The sequence below is a fragment of the Sorex araneus genome, chromosome 2, assembly GCF_027595985.1.
Source record: "Sorex araneus isolate mSorAra2 chromosome 2, mSorAra2.pri, whole genome shotgun sequence".
NCBI lineage: Eukaryota > Metazoa > Chordata > Mammalia > Eulipotyphla > Soricidae > Sorex > Sorex araneus.
The window spans coordinates 195,893,993-195,917,342 of NC_073303.1; the positions used below are offsets into that span (position 1 = coordinate 195,893,993).

Consider the following 23,350-nt stretch of genomic DNA (forward strand, 5'->3'; position numbering starts at 1 on the left):
GGCGGCGGCCCGGACAGCGCCCCCGACCCCGCGGGACGACTGTCAGCGGCCGCCGGGACGGCCCCGCGCCCGGGATCGCGGCGTCGGAAAAGGGCTTCCGAGAGACCCGTAAAGAGGAACTTCTTGGGGGGTGGGGTGGGGGTGCGGTTCGGTGCCCCCCACCCTCAGCCGCAGGCTCCCCGGGCGCCCGCTATTGTCTGCGCGCCGCGCTCGGCGGCCCGGGGCGCGCGGGAGGCGCGGGCCGGGCGGGGCCAGCCCCGGGCGGCGGCGGGAGGAGGAGGAGGAGGGAGGAGGAGGAGGAGAAGAAGGAGGAGGAGGAGGAGGAGGAGCAGGAGGAGCAGGAGGAGCAGGAGGAGCAGCAGGAGGAGGAGCAGCAGCAGCAGCCGCGCGCGCGGGAGCCGGCCGGGAGCTGCGCGCTGGGCGCGGGCGAGGCGATGCCGGCGGCGGCGGGGGACGGGCTCCTGGGCGAGCCGGCGGCGCCCGGCGGTGGCGGCGGCGCCGAGGACGCGGCCCGGCCGGCGGCGGCCTGCGAGGGAAGTTTCCTGCCCGCCTGGGTGAGCGGCGTGCCCCCGCGAGCGGCTGCGGACTTCAGCACCACAAGCGCGTGGGCAACTACCTGATCGGCAGCCGCAAGCTGGGCGAGGGCTCCTTCGCCAAGGTGCGCGAGGGGCTGCACGTGCTCACCGGAGAGAAGGTGAGCCGGACGGGGGGGTCGCGGGGGGGGGAACCCGCGGGGAGCACTGTCCGGGGAGTCCGGCTGCAGAGCGAGCTGGGCGCCCACCTCCATCCCCCCCATCCCATCCCTGACTCCGTTCGGGTTGCAGGAGGTGGGCACGGACTGCGCGCGCGGTGCCTGATCTCTCGCGTGGGGTGATCTGGGGTCAGTCTCACCCACGGGGGTGCAGGTTTCCCCCAAGACACCAGCAGCATTTTTTTCTTGCTTTAAAAATTTTTTTCTTTTTCTTTCTTTTTTTTTTTTGCTCCTGAAAGGGCGCCGCCTAGCGGACACTGGTGCAGGGGGGATTAGAGTTGGGGGCGGACGTTGGGGGGCTCCAGGGGTCGGGCTCTGGGGGCCACTTCGGCTACAGCAGGGCGGGGGAAGAGAGGGAGAGAGAGACAGAGAGAGAGACAGACACAGAGAGAGGGAGAGAGAGAGGGAAGGAGAGAGAGAGAGAGAAGGGGGGAGAGAGAGAGAGAGAGAGAGAGAGAGAGAGAGAGAGAGAGAGAGAGAGAGAGAGAGAGAGAGAGAGAGAGAGAGAGAGAGAGAGAGAGAGAGAGAGAGAGAGAGAAGAGAGAGAGAGAGAGAGAGAGCGCGCCTCGTTGAGGAGGGTCCAATCCCTGCCGGGACTCAGGGCACAGGCTGAGACTCCGGGATATTTCCCACCACCGGGTACCTGGGGCGGCCTGGAAAGTTTTTCCAGGTTTGCAGACCCAGGCCTCTCCCCCCTCCCCACCTACCCGCCACTTCCACGGAGATCACCCCACCGCCCGCCCCACCCTCCCAGCTTAGGACCCTGGTCTGGCAGGTCTGGCTCTCCGCAGCCCCTTCTCATCTTCCCAGGTATGGGGAAAGCCCAGCAAGGCGCCCAAGCTCTCTCCCCCAGCACCTGGAGCGGCTGCTTGGTCGAATATTCTAGCAAGCTGGCAGGGAGTTGTAACTTAGACCGGTAAGAAGAACCCCAAGAAAGAGTGGCTTCCTTCAGGGTGTGGAGTCGGTCGGCCAGGCTTTGGGTCACTCCCAACACTCCCAAATTGTGAGTTGCCTCAAGCATTTTTTTTTTTTTTTTTTGCTACACACACCAGGCTGTGCTCAGGGTTTACCTCCGCCCTGGCACTCAGGAATCACGCCTGGTGGGCTCTGGGGCCCATAGAGATGCTGCGGATTGAACTCGGGGTGGCTGCACACAAGGCAAACGCCCCACCCACTGCCTTAGGACTCTGGCCCCGCATTGCCCCAAGCTTGGAGCTCCGTCAGTACACCCCGGACCAAGTACCCCCTTCCCAGGCTGGGGGAGCCCCTTTGGGTGGCCCTTTGGGGAGGGACGACCATGGAAGTCTCTCTTTCCTCTCTCTCCTGCCGTGGGTCCCGGCCCCATCTGGGAGTTGCCTGAAATTCTGGGCCTCGCGGCCCCTGGCACCCCCTCCTGCTTGTCCCTGGGTTCACCCCGTCCAGTTCTCCAACTCCTCCTACTTCTCTTACTGGAGCTGCTTGCACTAGGGTTCAAGTTTCCACCCCTTTTGTCATTTGTCCTTTATTGCTGCAGTGCTTTGGGGTGGGGTGCCCCTTTGTGTTCTGGGGGAAATGGGGTTAGAGCTGGAAGGCTGGGAGGAGAAGGCAAAAAGAAAAAAAAAAGGCTACAATCACTACGCCAAAAAAGGGGGAGGGGAGGGAAAGTTGGGGATGAACTCACAGAGTTGAGAAACTCCTCTAAGGACAAGCAAGAGCAAAACTCAGGGAAGAACCTCCAGAAGCCATTGCAGTTCCAGGGAGCCGAAACCCGGTGCACATCTGGGTTTGCAGTGGCTGACAGGCACGCAGATCCCCCCCCCCTGCCCCGCCTCCTTCCCTCCCGGCAGGGCGCTCCTGGCACCGGCTTGCTAATTACAGTGCATATGTCTCTTCCCTGGGTAAATTCCTGCTGGCTGGGCTGTAGAAGGTTGTGGTTTTTAAATGTATTTTTTTTTAAAGTGTAGAAGGGGGGCAGTTGCGATAGTACAGTGGGTAGGGTGTTTGCCGTGCACGTGGATGACTGCGGATCCGTCCCCGGCATCCCATGGGGTCCCTCACAAGCCTGCTGGGAGTGACCCCTGAGTGCTGAGCCAGGAGGAGTAACCCCGACCCAAAATGCCAATAAGTAAATAAGTAAGGAAGGAAATAAATAAATAAATAAATAAATAATAAATAAATAAATAAAGGGTAGGATCATTGGCCTGGAAAATAGCGCAGTGGGCTGGAACCTGTGCTTGGTGTGCAGGAGCGTGCCCCCTCCTCCCCTGGGCCCCACCCCCAGCACCTTGAGGTGTAGCCACCCCCACCCCCCCAAACTGTGAGTATAGGATTCAATCTGGGTGTTTCTGCTTAAAAGCAGAGGAAGAGCAGCAGGGAAACGGCTTCCCGGGGCTCCCTCCTTGCGTCTTCTCCCCACTGTCCCCCTTTCTGCGCCCCCCTTTCTGCGCCCCCCATTGGCCTTGATGGCCCCCAGCACTCAGCCCCTCGGCTGCTTGCTCTCTGCTTCTGCGTGGGTCAGTGTTCAGACGGGGTCTATGTGAGGTGCTCAGGGTGCTTCTGCCCCTCTCCCAGCTTAAGTGATGCCTCTCACCTTCTCTGTGGAGCCCGGAGCCCAGAGCATTAATTGGGTGTGAAATTATTCAGCTGGACTCCAGGTTTCAGAGGAGGAGGAGGAGGAGGAGGAGGAGGAGGAGGAGGAGGTGGGGGCAGATGGGGAGATTTTCGCCCTAATGTGGTCTGGGAGCGATGGAGAGGAGATGCCAGCAGCGTCCCGTCCCGGAGAAATCTAGATTTTCATTCTCTTAATTGCCAGTTTTCATTTAAAGGTGGCGTCACGGAAAGCATTTATCTCCCCAGTCCCAACACCTTTCATGTTTAACTGATAGATTTGGGCTTTGCCAGATGGTAGCGATTAAATAACTGGGGGCGTGTAGGGGCCCTCCCCGGAGCGATAGTACAGCAGGCTCGGTGCCCCGGAATTGATCTTGATCCCTGGCATCCCATAGGGTCCCCCAAGCCCCGTCAGAAACGGTCCCTGAGCTCAGAGCCAGGAGTGAAGTCCTGAGTACTACTGAGTGTGACTCAAAAGCCAAAAAAAGAAAATAAAAAGGGGGGTGGGGCAGAGGGGGCGAGTGTGCCTGTGTGTAACCGAGAAACATCCTGTTCAATTAGGATATTCTTTTACCGAGGCCCCAGGGATGGCCAAGGCTACCTCCTGCTCTTTGCAGCCTTGGGGTGGTTTCAGCTCACAGCTGTAAGTAGAGCAAGCAGAGACCTGGGAACGGGACCACAGGACCAAAGGAGAGAAATAGTGTGTGTGAAGCAGCTGGCTCAGGGAGGCCTGTCTCCCCCACTTTTGGGGTGCATATGTGATGATAAAGTTCTTCCATTATTTATTTTTGTTTTTTTTTTGGGGGGGGGAGGGCAGCCGACGGTGCTCTGAGGTCACTCCTGATGTTGCCTCAGGAATCACTTCTGGGATGCCAGGGATTGAACCCGTGTTGGCTGTGTGCAAGGCAAGCGTCCTACCCATTGTACTATTGCTTCGGCCCCCAAGCTCTTCCTTTAAAAAAAGAAATGATAGGGACCTGGGGCCAGAGAGATAGTTCAGGGGGTAAGGTGCTTCCCTTGCATGCAGCCAACCCAGATTCATTCCTGTCACCCCGTATGTCCCCATAGGGCCCTACTAGGAGTAATCCCTGAATGTAGAGCCAGGAGTAAACCCTGGGCATCTTTGGGGGTGCTGCCCCCATGGCCCCCCGCCCTCCCCACATACAGGCCTGAGCAGGAGGGGAAAGAAAGTATCAACACTCTAGTGAGAAGTAGATATCTGTCCCCACCATGAAGCGAGCGGTCCAGGACAGCTGTGGAAAATCGGTTCATGAAAAAGCTGAAAATGTATGTGTGTGCGTGTGTGCGTGCGTGCGCGCGCGCATGCGTGTGTGTGTGTGTGTGTGTGTGTGTGTGTGTGTGTGTGTAGGGGAGGAGGAGTCTCCAACTCTGCCTTTTGGGGTGATGTGTACGCAGGTCAGAAGTACGTCTGGTTTCGGGCGCCTGGGGGGTCTGTCTTGCGTTTGGACACGGTGCATATTTCCCCAAAGCTGTGGGCCACATCCTTCACGGCCTGCTGGGAATGATGACTGCGTGCAGAGGCCAGAGCGGCCAGGCCCCCCTCGCCCCCCTCTTCACTCCCGGGCCCCAGTGCTATCTTATCTCGGGCCTCCTTTCCCACGGCCTGGCCCTGCAGGACGGTGCGCGGCCCGCCTGCTTTTCCTCTGCCTTTCCTCAGGGTTTGTTTGCAAGTCATTTGAATCAGGGCCCTTTTACTGCTTGTAAAATAAAAAAAAAAATCACTGCAGGAGAGGCGAGGTGGGTGGGGTGAACAACACTTCATTTTATCTTCCTTTGGCTGTGAGCGGTGTGGTCTCTGCGATGGGGCTTTAAAAAGAAATAACTCGGGGGGTGGAAGTGATCGGTAGTGCAGAGGGGATAGATGGCACTTGCCTTATAGGCGGGACCTCACATGGCCCGAGTTAGATCCCTGGCACCCTGAGCCCTGCCAGAAGTGACTCCTGAGCACAGAGTTGGATGTAAGCCTGAGCACCCCCAGATATGGTTCCTCCCCCCCAAAAAAATCAATGCACTGGGCTCACCATTCCCCAAACACTGCCAGGAGCCACCTCTGAGCACAGACCTGGGAGCAGCCTCCAGCACTGCTGGGTGTGGCCCCCAAATCAAATCAAACTGAAAGAAACTGGAACCTGTGAAAGTCTTGCTGGGTCAGTTCTCAGCCTGGGCTCTGTGTCTCTGAATAAGTATACATTGATGATCAGACGGGCTGGAGTGATGGGTAGGGAGTTTGCCTTGCACGCAGCCGACCTGGGTTCGATTCCTCCATCTCTCTCGGAGAGCCTGGCAAGCTATCGAGAGTATCTCGCCCCCATGGCAGAGCCTGGCAAGCTCCCCGTTGGCGTATTCGCTATGCCAAAAACAGTAACTACAAGTCTCACCGTGGAGACTGTTACTGGTGCCCGCTCGAGCAGATCGATGAGCAACGGGATGGCAGTGATGACAGTGATGATGATGATGATCAGACCAAGGCAAGCAATCCCAGAATCAGATTTTGAAAAGTATCTCCCTCTGTGTTTTTTTTTGTTTGTTTTTTTGCTTTTTGGGTCACACCCGGCGATGCACAGGGGTTACTCCTGGCGGTGCTCAGGGGACCATATGGGATGCTGGAAATTGAACCCGGGTTGGCCGAGTGCAAGGCAAACACCCTACCCGCTGTGCTATTGCTCCAGCCCCTCCCTCTGTGGTTTTGAGATGGAGTGCAAGGTCGCGGAGCCCCGTGAATAGGTGGCAATGACAGGAAGATGGAGCAAAGCGGGGTGCTGTGCCCTTACTCATTTCCCACCCCCAGGGAAAGCAGAATCTGTGGTCTTGGACTCTTCCCCACGGTTCCTGTGAGACACGGTAGTTGGAAAGGCTGATAAAGAAAACTGCGGCAGGAGCTCAGCCACAGCTGGTTTTCCAGGCAGACAAAGCCATAGAACTGGAAGCGTGATGAATAACGCCTTCCTCTCCTTTGTGATTGAAGTCTGAGATAGAGTTAGTTGGCTACCTCAAGTGATCGGTTAAGATGTTTCAAGATCTTGTTCTAACCCTCTCTAAAAGAAGGGGGGAAAAATCATCATTTTCATTGAAGCTATTTTGGGGCTAAAAGGGAAGGTTTGCCTGCTTCGTAAGTTGCCAATAATTATGTTTTGAGCACGACTGAGCCAGGTACCTGGAGTGGAGTTACTAAAAATACCGTTTACTATGTTTTGTGGAGCAGGAAATATGACTAATTTTAGAGGTGGCCTTTTGGCAGAGCTGTTTTTAGCAAGTATTTCTGAAACAAACAGGTGCTAAATCCTGCTTTTTTTTTTTCCTTCTTCTTCTTCTTCTTCTTTTCTTAAGTGCTAGAAATTTAGGGGTAATAACTCCGGGGAGCATGAAATACTTAGAGAACGGGAAATTCCGATTAATCCTCAGCAGGGATTTCTTGGCAAGGAGGAGGCGTTTGGCAAAAGCACCTGCTCAGCGTGTGATGTGTGACACGGCAGTGCCTGTAATTTCCGAGGCTGCAGCAGCGGGCACATTCTTTGTGAACTTCCTGCCCTGCGCCAAGTTCAGTGGGAATGACAGAAACTGACATGGAGAAATCTGCAAGGTAATCTTAGTGTGTTTTGACAGGCAGGAACCCTGTGAGTCTTAGTGTTCACTGATTGCGGGTTACGTGGACTTCAAAGGGTACTTTCAGTACCCCAGCAAACTCTGTCCCCTTCTCTCCCTCCCCCAAGGACATCCTAAGTTTCCTCTGCAAGTGTTGGGTCTCTCGCGCAGGGATTGGGCTCGACTGGCATTCCACGTGGTGCTCCTCTGCCTCTGGATTTATCTGCCCAGGTTTGGGGAGTGGCATTTGTGTCTGCACCACAGGCTGGTGTGTGGGCATCAACTATCATTTACCTCGGACTGTCCACCAGGCTGGTTTGTTCATCAGCGCTGAGTGACCTGTTCTCCTGGTCAGATTGAAATAGAGGAATTGGGGTGCTAGCACTGCAGGTGTGGCTCTGACCTTGCACATGGCCGACCTAGGTTCGATCCTCGCTCGGCGTCCCATATGGGCTTGCCAGGAGTGTCTCCTGGGCATAGCTGCGTGCATCACCCCAACATCCAAATAGAGAAGTCCATGGAACTCAGAAATAATCCCCAGCCTTCTTTTAGCAAATGGTGCAACCTATTTCTTTACTCAGCCTGGGCTCGGGCCACTGCCAGGTGCTCACCTGAGTTGGATTTCACACTCTTTGGGTATAAGGTGACAAGCAGGCACTGAGTGGAGTCGCAGTTGCTGGCCGGGACCCGGGCAGGCTGCTGCAGCCCGGAGAGAGCTCTGGCTTCCCTTTCTTCTAAGTTAGTCTTCGGTGCTCTCAGGTTTTGTGATTTTTGGAGATTAATTATTTTTTTTTTTTTTGCTTTTTGGGTCACACCTGGCTCTGCACAGGGGTTAGTCCTGGCTCTGCACTCAGGAATTATCCCTGGCAGTGCTCAGGGGACCATATGGGATGCTGGGAATCGAACCCGGGTCGGCCGCGTGCAAGGCAAACGCCCTACCCGCTGTGCTATCACTCCAGCCCTCATTAATTAATTTATTTTTTTTTTGGTTGTTTTGTTTGTTTGGGAGCCACAATCAATACTGCTTGGGACTTACTTCTGGCTCTGCACTCAGGGATCACTCCTGGTGGGGTTCGGAGGAGCCCCTGATCGAATCTGTGTTGGCTGCATGCAAGCAAGTGCATTATCCACTGCATTCTCTCCTACCCCACTATGCATTTTTGTTGAGATGCTCCCTGTACCCTCGGTGGTGGTGTGTGTGTCGGGGGGGGGGGCGAGTGTTGAGAACCAATTTGGTAGTACTTACTTATTTTCTTTTGCGGGGGGACACCCAGTGGTGCTCAGGGCTTACGCCGTCTGCACTCAGGGATCACTCCCGGTAGGGTTCAAGGGACCAAATGGGATGCTGGGGATCAAACCTGGGTCAGACACCTGTAAAGGCAAACACCCTCCCCTCTGTACTATTGCTCCAGCCCCCATTTTGGTGATGTTCTTACTTACACTGACCAGGTGGAACGATTCTCTGAGTAGATCTCCCCTCTGATGGTTTCTTCCTTTTCACTAGGGCTGCTGGAACATACAGTCATAAACTGAATGACCTACAGTCTCAGAATTCAGTCTCCTTCCACTCCTGGGGCCAGAAGCTCCAAATTAAGGTGTCAGCTTAGTTAAAGCTCCTTCCAGAGACGCGTGGAAGATCTGTCCTGTCACTTGCAAATTCTGGGCTTTGCCATTTCTTGCATTTCTTGGTTTGTAGGCACATAGTACCCCAATCTATGCCCTGTCTGTCGGTCCTTGTCCCCGAGCCTTATGTATGTATCCTCCTGCTAAGGATCCCATAGCACTGGGGTTTAGCGTCAAAGCAGGCCTTCCTCTGCATCTGACTACCTGGGTAAAAGCCCCATTTCCCAAAAGAGCTCATACCCATATACCACGAGTGAGGAGGTGAACCCCTCTTTTCACGGGGCTCCGTTCTACCCACAAATCTTTGTTTGGATCATCAGCACTGTGTTGCAGATGGTTTCCTGGGCATCGGAGGCAACAGATGGGAGACACAAGTCAGTCGATTCAGGCCCAACAAGAGCTGGGAGGGGAAGCAGAGGGGCAACAGTAGGTGAAGAGAGAAGTTGGATCCTGATTCAGGGTCAAACAAAGCCCCTTCTAGGCAAGTGAGATGGCCCAGCCGAAGGCCTTATGTCCACTGCTGTCTGAGAGTCTTCACCTGGGCAAGTTTCCGCACCCACCATGCCAACCTAATCGCTGTGCTTAATAGAAGATGAGGGAACAGGCTGAGAATGTCAACTGGAAGTGACGGAGTAGCTCACTGGCCGCCACTGGAAGTGAGGGCGTGTGGGTAGGGAGCAGCCAGGCAGTCTTCATCGGAAACAAGGGATCTTGCGTGTCCACCACGTGGCCTCTTGCTGGCAACGGTTTGGCGGGCTTGTCAACCAGAGATGGTGGTGCTCCCTCAGAGAGAGCCTCCTCCCGCCATCAGTCCCGAGCTGCAGGGAGGTTGGGGAAGGAGTTGTGCCAGATGGGAGGGTTGTCAGCTCAGCTGTGATTCGGGACATCCAGGCTTCCTGGGTCACCGCCTCTTCCACAAAGCTGAGTCTGCCCTGGTAATCACTGGGCTCTTCTGCACCTGGGCTGTCTCGTGTATTGTGGATGGCCACTGGGCTAAATTGGCATGTGGGCGACTCAGGCCCATGATCTAAACTGGAAAGGCTCTAAGAGGGCAGCGGGAGGACATTCTGTCCCCTCCCCCTCCCCAGGGCTCTGCGCGATCCCCAGAGATAACCCTGCTTGGTTTCTGTTTTCCTGAGTCTCCTTCCAGAAAGACTGTGATGCACACAGTCAGACACACGATCTTTGTCGTTGTGTGGGTACGAAAGATGCGTTTTTACACCATGCCGGCTGTTCAGTCACTTGCTTTTACTTACCGTGCAGTATGTCTTTTTTTTTTTTTTTTTGATTTTCGGGTCACACTCAGCAATGCACAGGGGTTACTCCTGGCTCTGCACTCAGGAATTACTCCTGGCGGTGTTGGGTGACCATATGGGATGCTGGGAATCGAACTCCGGTCGGCCGCGTGCAAGGCAAACGCCCTATCCGCTGTGCTATTGCTCCAGCCCCCAGTGCAGTATGTCTTGAATGTCCTTTCTCTAGATGACAACAGCATTGCCTTTTTTTAAAAAAAAAAAATTATTATTATTTGTTTGTTTGTCCTGTGTTTGTGGTCCAGGGGATGGAACTCAGGGCCTCCCATGGACAAGGCAAAGTTTCTACCGCTGAGCTGCATACCTGATCTTGCTTTGTATTTTGTTTGTTTGTTTAATTTCTGAATGGTATTCACTGAACATACCCATATTTACTTAGCCATTCCTTGGTGGTTAAGTCAATGAGAATGACTGGAGGAATGAAGACAACTACAGAAGGGGCATTTCGCTTGGATATATATACATATATATATATACACATATATATAGTGTTACATAATAAATATTATATATATGTAATATATATATTACTGTCACTGTCATCCCATTGCTCATCGATTTGCTTGAGTGGGCACCAGTAATGTCTGTATATATATATTTATATACATATATATAAAATTTTTGTGTAGGTAGTTTTTATTGAACCAAACAAATGTGAGCAGGTAAAAGAAAAAAAAATATGTGTTCAAGAGAGAACAAGCAAGCAAGGATAAAAAGAGACAAGCAAAGTGAGATATGTGTTTATGGGCTTGAAGAGCAAGCCTCACTTGGATTTAAAAATATATTTTTTTGTTATTCCCAAGCCAGGCTGCAGTAGATACCTGCTCTTTGGTCATGTTCTTCCTGTTCCCAGAGTCTCAGAGGGAGACACTCGGAGGCGTGGGTCTGGAGAGTCAGTGAGTGAGTGTTTTAGCTGGAGAGCATTGCCAACTCGCCTTGTCTCAGTCTCTCGTCACGTGGACTCACCGTGTGGTTGTGTTCCCATTCCTTTCTCTTCCCCTTCCTCTCCCTTTGTTGCTGCGGTTGCGTGTCTGGAGGAGGCACATGTCACTGTGCTTAGCGCCGTGGGGCAGGGCAGGAGCCTTAGGCTCAGTTTCGTGCCAGCAAGGCAGGGCCTGGAGCCACATCGCTGGGTCTTCCACCTCTTGGTCAGTACTCGGGACTCGCTTTTTGCTCCTTGCCAACCTGGTAGCAACAATGTGGTGTCTTACTTGTAGTTTCTCTGTATTGCGAGTGTGTTGAGCGTAGCTTCCTGAGGCCAGCAACTTTCACTGTATCTTTGCTCACTGTTAATTTCCATTCTTTCATTTTCTTTCCAGGTTTTTGATCATTTTGGAGGTTGGGGTTGGTGGGAATTGTGCCACATGCGGTAGTGTTCAGGGCTTACTTTACTCCAGGCTCTTTGCTCAGGGATCACTCCTGGCAGGGCTCAGGAGATTATATGTAATGCCGGGGTTCGAACCCTGATGGATGTTGTGTAACCAAGTACCCTACCCACTGTACTACTGCTCTAGCCATTTAAAAACTGTTTTTGTGGTTTTGTTTTGGGGTCACACCTGATGATGCTCAATGCTTACCCCTGGCTCTGCCTCAGGGATCAGTCCTGGTGGTGCTTGGGGGAGCACATGTGATGTCCGGGGTTGACCCTTGGTCTGTTGTGTGCAAGGCAAGAGTCCTACCTGCTGTACTATCTCGTTGGCCCCTGGAAGACTTTTAAAAAAAGTTTTCACTCTTCAACTCAAAATGCCTTAAATCAAGTGTTGTCTGTGTGTTAGAATGTGTCGTAGGTCCCTCTGGGCTACTTCCTACACTGAGAAGCCTTCTAGATTGTGGTACAGGGAAGTAAACCCTTGGCCCTACTCTTGGGATCTTAGAGGTCAGCATGGTTGCACTCTCACATCTGCCACTGTCCCCTGTCACCTTTTACCCTCACCCTTCTTTGTTTAAAGACCAGGTGTCCCAAATAAGATCATGTGGGTGGGAGGTACTAGGGTTAGGACCGAACCTTGGAATGTTTTTGTTAACTCCAGAGTTTATGTGATTTGGGGGAGTGCCGGGATCCATTCCAGGGCCTCAGACCTGGGAGACTTTGCCCCTGAGCTGTATCCCCAGCTCCCAAGGTCCAGATGTCTAGACTAATTTCCAGTGTGCCAATTTATTTTTTGTTTATATTCTAGGGCTGGAGCGATAGTGCAGTGGGTAGGGCGTTCGCCTTGCACGCGGCTGATCCAGGTTTGATTTCTCCGCCCCTCTCGGAGAGCCTGGCAAGCTCCTGAGAGTATCTTGCCTGCACGGTAGAGCCTGGCAAGCTCCCCGTGGCGTATTCAATATGCCAAAAACAGTACCAACAAGTCTCACAATGGAGACATTACTGGTGCCCGCTCGAGCAAATCGATGAGCAACGGGATGACAGTGACAGTGATTTTGCGGCCACCTCTGGTGGTGCTCAGGGGTCTCTCCTGAGTAAAGTTTAGCAGACCATGTGGTTTTAGACCCGGAACCTGGGCCTCCGGGGGCCAGAGAGATAGTACAGGGGTTAGGGTACTTGCCTTGCACCTGGTCGGTCCAGGTTTGATCCCTGTCATCCACCATGGTACCCAGAGCACTGCCAGGAGTGATCCCTGAGCACAGACCCAGGAACCAGGCCTGAGTACCACCAGGTGTGACGCAGAAACAAACAAACAAACAAAAACCCCGTCCCCCAAGAAAAACAAAACAAAAAACCAAAGCTGCCTTCTACCCCATGTAAGTCTGTCTTTGGGAGGTGATTACGGATAAAGGCAGAACCCTCATGAATGGGAAGACTGTCCATATAAAAGAGTCCCAGAAAGCTCCCTGGCCCCTGCCACCAGGACTTCAATAGCCGGACTGTGACAGTCTAGGGACCGGGAGGTGAGCAGACCCACCCCAGACGCCAGAACATCTTGATCTGGGGCTGCCCCGCTGCCAGAACCCCTAGAAGTGCGTTTCCCGGGTTTATACCACCCAGCCTGTGAGCTTTCCCGTCAGGAGCAGTGAAGGAGATGGACATGGCATTACATGACTGTGATATTTAGTTACATGCCTGTGTGTCTATTCACATCCCTCCTAGACTGTCAGCCTGTGAGGAAGGCACTTTTGTCCCCTTTGTGGAGGGCCTGGAGCAGAGAAGAGGCTTGGCAAAGATTAGATGGACTTTTAGAAGTTTCTAGATCCTGTGGCTTGTGGGGCTGCTGGTTTCTCACATAACGCATGTTTCAGGTCTCCATCGGTGACGTTCTGCATCTGTATTTGGTAACTCGTCGAACACCACCAGAGTTTACTTCCCAGCAGATCCCTTTACCCCACGGTAAATGTTATTTGAATGGACCAAAGAATGCTTTGGTCTTCCTAGGACAGCCTTTTATTTATTTATTTATTTATTTAAAAATTTTTTATTAGTGAATCACCGTGAGGTACAGTTACAGACTTACAAACTTTTGTGCTCGCATTTCAGTCATATAATGGTTGAGTACCCATCCCTCCACCAGTGCCCATTCTCCACCACCAATGGTCCCAGTATTCCTCCCACCACCCCCACCCTGTCCTCCCCCCACCCCACCCCGCCCCTGTGGCAGGGCATTCCCTTTTGCTCTCTCTCTCCTTTTGGGTGTTGTGGTTTACAGTAGAGGTATTAAGTGGCCATTGTGTTCAGTCTGTAGTCTACTTTCAGCCCGCCTCTCCCATCCCGAACGGGCCCTCCTAGCTCGGGGACAGCCTTTTAGATGACCATGCCCCAGGTGGCCAAGAAAGGACTTGCAAATACTGTCTCTGTCCTTCCTTCCTTGCAGCTCTCAACCATGCCCCAGTGTGTGATGAGTCGTTTGAACAGGTTGTCCATTGGGTGCTCTTGGCACCACCCCAGTCCCTGAACAGCTGTGCCTGCCATGGGGACTTGGTAAGGAAGGCACCTTGTTTTCAGAGTGGCAGGTGACCAGCCAGAAGCAGAGGGATTTCGCAATGTCCTGGATCTGTTCAGGGACCCTCAGTTCTTCCCTGAAAAGATGAAGCCACACTATACCAGATGGACCAAGTTGCTATTTGCAAACATACATTTTGGGGGATGTTTCCCATGGAGATATATAGAGGTTTGGATTCTGTCTCTGACCGTATTTTTTTCCCCCTTTTAGAAGCCTATTAGTCTCCAAAGCCAAATTACCGCCAAAACATTTTGCAGTCCTTTGTGATTTCCTTTCCCAGACTAAGATAGATTCTCTCTCTCTCTCTCTCTTTCTCTCTTTCTCTCTCTCTCTCTGTGTGATACTTGGGTTACTCCTGGCCTCTTCACCCCAGCAATTACTCCTGGTGGTGCTTGGGGGAACATATGGGATGCCGGGGATTGAACCCTTGTTGGCCACATGCAAGGCAAGCACCCTCCCGACTGTACTATTGTGCCGGCCCCCTGTCCAGACACTCTTGTTCCTTGATGTCCCTATCTTGGTCTTTCCCTGCTTGGTCTCTGAGCTCTGCGGCAGAGTGAGGTCCCCAAGACTAACGGAGTCAAACGTAGTGGCCACTCTCAGGGAAACTCGCTGTCCAGCTGGGCCCCTCCGTATGCTACTGTGACCTGCAGACTCCTGGCTATTTGATTAGTAGGACAGGGGTTTCTTTTCTCTTTCTTTTTTTTTTTTACTAACTTACTTAACACTGAATAAGTACTGCTACTTATTCAGCCATTGATTAAGCTGATTGAATTGGGCATGAACTCCACATTACTTTTTAAAAATTTGAATGTTAATTAATTTTATTATTATTATTTTAATCACCATGAGATACAGTTACAAAGCTTTCCTGTTTGATTTTTCAGTCATACCAGTAATCTATCACCCAACCCTCCACAAATGCACATTTATCACCTTCAAGGTCCCCAGTATTCCCCCCATCCCAACCCTCCCACTGACTGCCTCTTTGGCAGACAATCTCCCCCATACTGTCTGTTGTATTGCTTATTATGAATAGTATAAGATGTTGCGTAGCCACCAGAGTGGCCACGTGCCCTAGGAATTTAAAAATTTTAGATAATTAGGATCTGGAGAAATCTCTGCAGTGAGCTGCTTGGCTCAAGATTCTTTTGTGTGGAGACTAGCGCACATCCAAAAGAACAAAAGCAACTGCTGTTGGAGAGGATGTGGTGAGAAAGGGACCCTTCTACACTGCTGGTGGGAATGCTGACTGGTTCAGCCCTTCTAGAAAACAATATGGACGATTCTCAAAAAATTAGAAATTGAGCTCCCATTTGACCCAGCAATACCACTGCTGGGAATATATCCCAGAGAGGCAAAAAAGTATAATCGAAATGGCATATGCACATGTATGTTCATCGCAGCACTGTTTACAATAGCCAGAATCTGGAAAAAACCCGAATGCCCTAGAACGGATGACTGGTTGAGGAAACTTTGGTACATCTATACAATGGAATACTATGCAGCTGTTAGAAAAAAGGAGGTCACAAATTTTTTATTTAAGTGGATCGGCATGAAAGTTTCATGCTAAGTGAAATGAGTCAGAAAGAGAGAGACAGACATAGAAAGATTACACTCATCTATGACATATAGAATAGCAGAGTGGGAGACTAACACCCAAGAATTGTAGAAACAACTACCAGGAGGTTGACTCCATGGCTAGGAGGCTGGCCTCACATTCTGGGGAAAGGGCAACTCAGAGAAGGGATCACCAACTATAATGTAGTCGAAGGCCATGTGGGAGAAGGGAGTTGCGGGCTGAATGAGGGCTAGAGACTGAGCACAGTGGCCACTCAACACCTTTATTGCAAACCACAATAGCTAATTAGAGGGAGAGAACAGAAGGGAATGCCCTGCCACAGTGACAGGGTGGGGTGGGGGGAGATGGGATTGGGGAGGATGGGAGGGATGCTGGGTTTACTGGTGGTGGAGTATGGGCACTGGTGAAGGGATGGGTTCCCGAACTTTGTATGGGGGAAGCATAAGCACAGATGTGTATAAATCCGTAACTGTACCCTCATGGTGATTCATTAATTAAAAATAAATAAATTTATTAAAAAAAAAGATTCTTTTGTGTGTCTCTCGATCATGGCCATTAAGGAACTTAAGTAGAAGCCAGAGGCAGTTTGTGAGTGTGACCATGGGGAGGTGGGTGTCGGGAATGAGAGGGACCAGCCCATCCCCTATCCCTTGAGACCTGGAGTTTGCCATCACTGAACCCGCATACCTGCACTTCTCATTGGGTTCTGAAAGTTGGTGGCTGCCTGGTTTTAGGGGGCAGGTGGAGGGACGACCTGTCAAGGGGTTTCTTGACCTCTTGCATCACCCAGAATCTGCAGGAAAGAAACAGGAGCTTACTCTTGGCTTTGACCTAGGATATCATATATCATGCTGGTAATGACAATGACACGAAACGTCCTGGATCTCAAGCAGTCTGCTAGATTCAGTCCTCCACGTTTTGCCACACCCAGGGCAATTTATTGGCCGGTATCCCCTTTGCACACTGGGGATGACCATTCATCTCATTGTGGCTAAAACTCTTACAGATTGGGTGCTGAAGGTCTATCTGAAGAATGTCGCAGAAAATATGGCCAAAACTGGGTTCACTCAAGGAAAGGAAGCCATTTCTACAGAGTAGAATTCTTCCTGGAGGCTTGCAAATGAAAGTTGTATGGCGCAGATTGATTTAGCAGTTGGGAAGAAACCAAAGGTTGAAGTGAAGGCAAGGCGTAACCTGGAACTGGGGTGTGGGGGTGAGTGGGGGGTGGGGGAGGATGGAAACATCCATGTATAGCCCTGACTGGGAGTAATGGCAAAGGCTCTGTGTGTGTGTGTGTGTGTGTGTGTGTGTGAGTGTGCGTCCGTGTGTTTGTGTCCCATTCCACCTGCCGTTTCTTTTTCTCAAATCTGCAAGGCTATGTTCAAGTCTCAAAGTGACATCAGTGGGGTTGGAATGCCCTCCTTTTTGGATGGAGCGGTTCTCTTTGTGGAGCTCAGGGCTTTCTCTTGGCTCTGTGCTCAGGGATCACTTCTGGCAGGGCTCTGAGGACCATATGGGGTGCCTGGGACCAAACCTGGGTCAGCCACGTGCAAGGCAAACTCCCTACCCACAGTCCTATTCGCTCTGATCTTCCCTCTTATGAATTCACTTTGAGCGGATGAGTAAGAGATTCGGATGCAAGGCTGTGTGTGTGTGTGTGTGTGTGTGTTTATGTGCACATGTGTATGGTGCATCTCTGTGTGTATATATATACATATGCACAAATATGTGTGTGCATATCTGTTATTAAATAGATATTTCCTAGCCCTGTACCATGCAGCGCAAGCTATCAATATAAACACGCGGAACTTGACTGTGTACTTTCCGTGCTAGAGGGGGCACAGGAATGGAGGACCGGGGGTGGCAGCTGTCCTGAGTAGCTTCGACTGGCCAGCGCCCAGTCCTTGAGTTTTTGCAGAGACGTTCTTTGGCAGGGAAGGCAGCATCTGTCTGAGGAGAATAGAGGCATTTGGAATTGAAGGGTGTGGTTACAGGTGTGTCCCTTCCAGAGACTGACCTTGTTAAAGCATCCCTCCCACAAGAATGAATGCGGATGATTGATTTGAGACACCCTCTGGCCCCCTGTTGCTTGTTTGTCTTGCTTGCTGTGCAGAGTGTCTGAAACTCACCAGCTTTTCCCAAGCCCTAGTTCAGTTTGCTTTGGGGCTGCAAAAGGGTATCTGAGGCAAAAGGAATGGGGAAGTGTCCCCGGGGACAGAAAAGTTGGCTGTAGAGTCTGAGATCAGAATATTCTAGCATTTTATCTGAGCCCTATTTCAGTGAAACCAAATGGGCAAAGATAAGTGTTATCATCTCAAGAATCTGGTTTTTAGGTGGAATTACTGCTGGCTCTGTTCAGAATCCTAGCTTTCTAGAGTGCACTCTTTATTCCAGGGTAAAAATTTAATTAGAGAAATGAGTCTATGACTCAGTTCTCAATTGAACATTTCCATGTAGTTATACTCATAAAAAAACAAAACTTGTTTTGAAAACACTTCTCCAGGTTTATAAAGTGTCATTCCCCCTGGATGACATTTTATTCTATTAAAACCAACATTTGTGAGCAGTCGTTGCAATTTCAAGCCCAATTGGATGTAATGAAACTCGAATTTCTCTCTGGAGGGAATGTGTTATACGGCTATTGTACTCCCACCTAATTCATTACTTAGAGATGCTTTTCCCTAGATCAAGAATAAGCTTTTTATAATATAGGACCATTACGCTAAAGCACTTGAGAGTATGGAGAGTAAAAAATAGTTTCTTTCTAATAATCAGACGTAGACTAATGTCTTCCAATTTTCAAGGAGGCATACTTGTTTAAAAATCAAAATCTGATGTAAATCAGTGTATTTCCTGGGATAAACACTAAATACCTTCAAAATTATTTTTGAGCATGCATTTAATGTTTAAAAACATGTGTATGTGTGGGGGAGGGGTGATGGAGTTTGGACCTTATCCTGTAGTGCTCAGGGGTTATCCCTGGATCATTATCCCTGGATCATGGGGTCAGTCCCTGCAGTGCCCTGGGGACCATATGCAGTGCTGGTGATCAGACCAGGGTTGGTTCCATGACAGGCTGGGACCTTGATGCCTGTACTATCTCAAGCTAAGGTTTTCTTTTTTTTTTTTTTCTTTTTTTGGGTCACACCCAGCGATGCTCAGGGACTACTCCTGGCTTTGCACTCAGGAATTGCTCCTGGCAGTGCTTGGGGGACCATATAAAATGCCGGGGATTGAACCCGGGTCAGCCGCGTGCAAGGCAAACGCCCTACCTGCTGTCCTATATCCGGCCTCTTCTTTTTCTTTTTGACCACACCCTACAGTGCTCAGGGCTTACTCCTAGCTCTGCATTCTTGGCAGTTTCGGGGGATCATATAGGATGCCGGAGATCCATCTGGGTCAGCTCTGCAGGGCTACCATCCTGCCCACTGTCTTATCTCTCGGACCCCTCTTTGGCCAGGCTTTATCCATTTTGGGGGGTGGCGGGAGATGTCTTCATTAGTGCTGGGTTTACTCCTGGTTACATCTGTCCTGGTGGTGTCCAGGGAACCAGCTGCAATGCCGAGGAGCAATCCTAGGCCAGCTGCTGAAAGGCGAGAAGGCGCCTCCGCCCCTTTATGATCTCCCTGGTCCCACTGAAAAGTTCTTGACAGCTTTCTCAGGTATGTTGGAGAGTATTCAAGGTTATTAATAAAACAAAGGTTCGATTCCTCCGTCCCTCTCAGAGAGCCTGGCAAGCTACCAAGAGTATCTGGCCTGCACAGCAGAGCCTGGCAAGCTACTCGTGGCGTATTTGATATGCCAAAAACAGTAACAAGTCTCACAATGGAGACATTACTGGTGCCCGCTTGAGCAAATCGATGAACAACGGGACAGGACGACAGTGCTGACAGTACTATTATTAATTCTTCAGTAGCTACCACCTTACTAATCACATTTCATTAAATAATTCCTGTTTTAAGAGGGATTAAAGATTTAAGATGTAAGGAATTAAGAAACTTTTAAGATTTATTCATGTGCTTTCTTCTTTTTTTTTCATGTGCTTTCTTCTGAGTAGTTAAATCTGATTTAAAAATTTCTTGTGAAAAAAATAGAAACATAAATACGAAAATACATATTTCCTATGAACACCTGCCTAGTGACAATCACTGTGAGCATTTAGGTGTTTGGACTGCTCTGTGTGCTATAGATATGTTATCTACCAACAAATACAGTATCCATACAATGCACATATGGTAGTTCCCCCCTGTGAAGCCAGATGTTATAAAATTGAGTTTACAGTGCTTATAATTATGTTGGAAACTCCCTTCTTCCCATTCAAATATATGCAATTTTTCTGTGATGTTAAATGTTCTTTTAAAATTTGATTTTTGGTGATCAGTCGCATTCTGCGATTGGGAGCAATTTGAAAAAAAAAACTTCCTAACAGAGACCTTGAGGTTATTTTCCCTGACATAACTATTGCTATCTTAGTGTGTATATTCCCAAGCCCTCCTTAGGGTAAATACTGAGAAGGCTTTGGCAGGTTGTTGAGTTTCCCATCTGAAAGAGTGCCCATGTGACTGCGCACTGTGAAGAACTGAGTTTGATAGATCAATGCAGTTGGATTCGTCGCAGAGCGATTCATAATGTCTGTGCTTGATTGAAGATTTGATTTTTCTTTTTTGCTACTTATTTCTCCTCATTTCCTTCCTTCCTTCCTTCCTTCCTTCCTTCCTTCCTTCCTTCCTTCCTTCCTTCCTTCCTTCCTTCCTTCCTTCCTTCCTTCCTTCCTTCTCTCCCTCCCTCCCTTTTTCTCTCCCTTCCTCCCTTTTACCCTCCCTCCCTCCCTCCCTTCCTTCCTTCTTTCCTTCCTTCCTTCCTTCCTTCCTTCCTTCCTTCCTTCCTTCCTTCCTTCCTTCCTTCCTTCCTTCCTTCCTTCCTTCCTTCCTTCCTTCCTTTTTTTTTTTTTTGCTTTTTGGGTCACACCTGGCCATGCACAGGGGTTACTCCTGGCTCTGCACTCAGGAATTACTCCTGGCGGTTCTCAGGGGACCATATGGGATGCTGGGAATTGAACCCGGGTCGGCTGCGTGCAAGACAAATGCCCTACCCGCTGTGCTATCGCTCCAGCTCCTCTTCCTTCCTTTTCTTTTCTTTTTGATTTTTGGGCTATAGCTGGTGGTGCTCAAGGCCTACTCCTGGCTCTGTGCTCAGGAATCACTTCTGGCAGTGCTTGGGGGATCATACGAGGTCCAGGTATGGGGGTCAGCCACTTGCAAGACAAATGCCCTACCCACTATACTGTCACTCTGACCCTTTTTTTCCTTCCTAACCACCCCCCTACCCAACCCCCCAGTTGTTTTCTTCAACTGATAATGTACACTTTTTACATACTAAGGATTCTAGCTTTTGGAGTGACTTGTTTTTGTTTGGGGACCACACCCAGAGGCTTGGGGGCCGATTCCTGATGAGGTGCTAGTGGGACCTTGTGGTCCAGATACTGAACATGAGGCTGCCACGTGCACAGCATGAGCTCCAGCCCTTTCCCTTTGGGTGATCTTCTTGGTTCCAAGAACGTTAAGTTTTGTTTTGTTTTGTTTCTTATTTTGTCGGGGGCCACCCTGGGTGATGCTCATCCTGGCTCTGAGCTCGGGAATCCCTCGTGGTGGGACTCAGGGGATCAGATGTGGTGCCGGGGATTGAATCTGGGTCAGCTGTGTGTAAGGCAAGTGTCCTGCCTGTTGTACTATCACTCAGGCCTGGATTTAGCTTTTTAAAAATCCTTTTTGTGCTGCAAATACTGTTTTGCGTTTGGACATTTGTCTCTTGATTTATGTCTCCTTGGGTGGAGGATCTTCTGGAAGTTATATATTTTCGTTTAGTCAATCATTTCTCCCTGACCTTCCCTTCCCTCTTTTCTTTTCCCTTCAAGTTTAAGTGAACTTGCTGGTTTGGCTTGATAAGGTATCTGTGAGGCTTTCCAGTGCCGTCTGCGGGCAAATCTGGGTTGGCAGGGCTTCTTCACAAATCTGCTACGTGATGACTTAACCTCAAGGTGTCTCCTGTTTGAAAGTACAGGCTTTGGGGGCTGATAGCCCTGGGCCCGTGGCCCCTTTCTGTTACATCGTAGGTCTGCGATCATGAGTGAAGTGTTCCAGCCCTAGTAACTTCCTTATCTATATTTGTAAAATGGCTGTTAACGCTTTCTGAGTATATTGTGGGAGTTCCGTGAACTATACACGCATGCCCTGATTACACAGATTCATGTGTACCTCTAGTGTATGCATGTCTATAGTTGTATATGGCTAGCTGGAAAATATAGTCTCTCTCGTGTGTGTGTGTGTGTGTGTGTGTGTGTGTGTGTGTGTGTGTGTGTGTGAAATATCTAATAACATTCGGTTTTTTTTTTTCTGTTAAACTTTCACTGACATTAAATTTTAACCCTTAAGGTGTATGGATTAGGGACTCCCAGATACCAAGAAACAGATCCCTACCTACTTGGTTTATCTGGGACTAAACTTTTTTCTTTTCCCCCTCCCTTAGTGGTTCTCTGGAGGCCCCAGGCCCTTTCCAGCCAATCTCCTGCATTCAGGGCCTGGGCCTGCGGCTGAGGTGCTGCCCAGCTTAGCAGAGTTGGGATCCCCTGGAAATTCTGGAGTTTCTAAGGGGTGTGAGAAAGAAATGCCAGCTGCGCCTCTCAGCAACGCAGCCTGCAGTTCCCACCTCCTGGAGGAGCAGGTCAGCCCGGGCACCACAGGGGCCTCGATGTCTGCATTCCTCGAATTCCATTTCCTCTCTGTCTCCTCAGTAGCTTCCAGCACCTTCTGGGGACTGTTTCTCCCTCCTCTGCCTTGCCAGCATCTCACCAGCTGGCTTCTTCATTTCCTGAATTAGATTTTTTGCTTTTTCGGAGTGCAACGTGTGTGCCTTACGTTTTGTTTATTGGATCTCTTAGTTTCTTATGTTTCTTTTTTTTGGGGGGGGCATAGCCAGTGGTATTTGGGGGTGACCCCCGGCTCAAGGGTTGCTCCTGGAGATACCTGGGGTACAGTGACCCGCTGAAGATGAAGCCAGGGCTAGCTGCCTGCAAATCCCGTGTCTACACCCCTGTCTACCTCTCTGAACTTTTCCATGGTTTTGATTTGGCTGCCCACTCTGTTCTCAGTAGCCAGCAAAGCATTTTGCTGTCTTTAGGCATTATGGTTTTTTTCCCCTTTTCATCTGTAGTATTGGGGCTCCATGTATTAACTGGTCCTTTGCTAGAAGACTCTATTCCGCTCCATGTATGATCTGGGTTCTCGCTCCCGGGAGTGGGGTGGGAATTGAAACTTGACGGTGAAGGCTGAAATCTCCGAGTTCTCAGAATGCCACCCCTCCAGAACCCCCCTTTCAGAGGAACCACTTTCTCCACGCACCTTTTTGGGGCCGTGAGGCTGCCCACCGTTCTCTGGTGAGAGAATAGAATATTGATTGTTTCCCGTCGCCTATGGGACAGAACAGCTTCTTGAATTAGAGCTAATTTTGGAGTCTCCAGTATTAAATGTCAAATGTTGAAGAAAGCACATCTGAGATCTCTTTGTTATAGCATAGAAGGTCATTCGAGGCCTAAGGGAAGGGAAAAGAAAAGGGAAGGGAGAAAATAACTGGTGGCCTTCTCCCTCTCTCGGGTCAGGCGCTCTCTCCTTATGGAAAACTCTCATTTCCTAACTGACTTTTCAAGATTTCTCTCTTTTCTCTTTTTTTGAGGGGTGGGGGTGGGGGCGGTATTTTGGATCCCAACCCAGTGGTGCTCAAGGGTTGAACTCCTGGCTCTGCACTCAGGGATCACTCCTGGCAGGGCTCTGGAGACCAAATGTGGTCTGGGATTGAACCTGGGTTGGCCGAATGCGAGGCAAATGTCCAATCCACTGTATTATTGCTCCAGCCCCCAAGATTTATTTCTTAAACTAAAGCCATTTAGATGGCGTAC

At 50.4% G+C, this 23,350-nt stretch overlaps 1 protein-coding gene across 1 annotated transcript in view; it reads left to right on the forward strand.

Annotated features, from left to right (window-relative positions):
• Positions 1-350: 350 nt before the first annotated feature.
• The window catches only part of HUNK (hormonally up-regulated Neu-associated kinase), a 129,462-nt gene continuing 106,462 nt past the window's right edge, over positions 351-23,350 (forward strand). The window contains 2 exon segments of the mRNA XM_055126327.1: positions 351-588; positions 591-694. Coding sequence (XP_054982302.1) covers positions 435-588; positions 591-694 — 258 coding nt within the window. The 5' untranslated portion in view covers positions 351-434.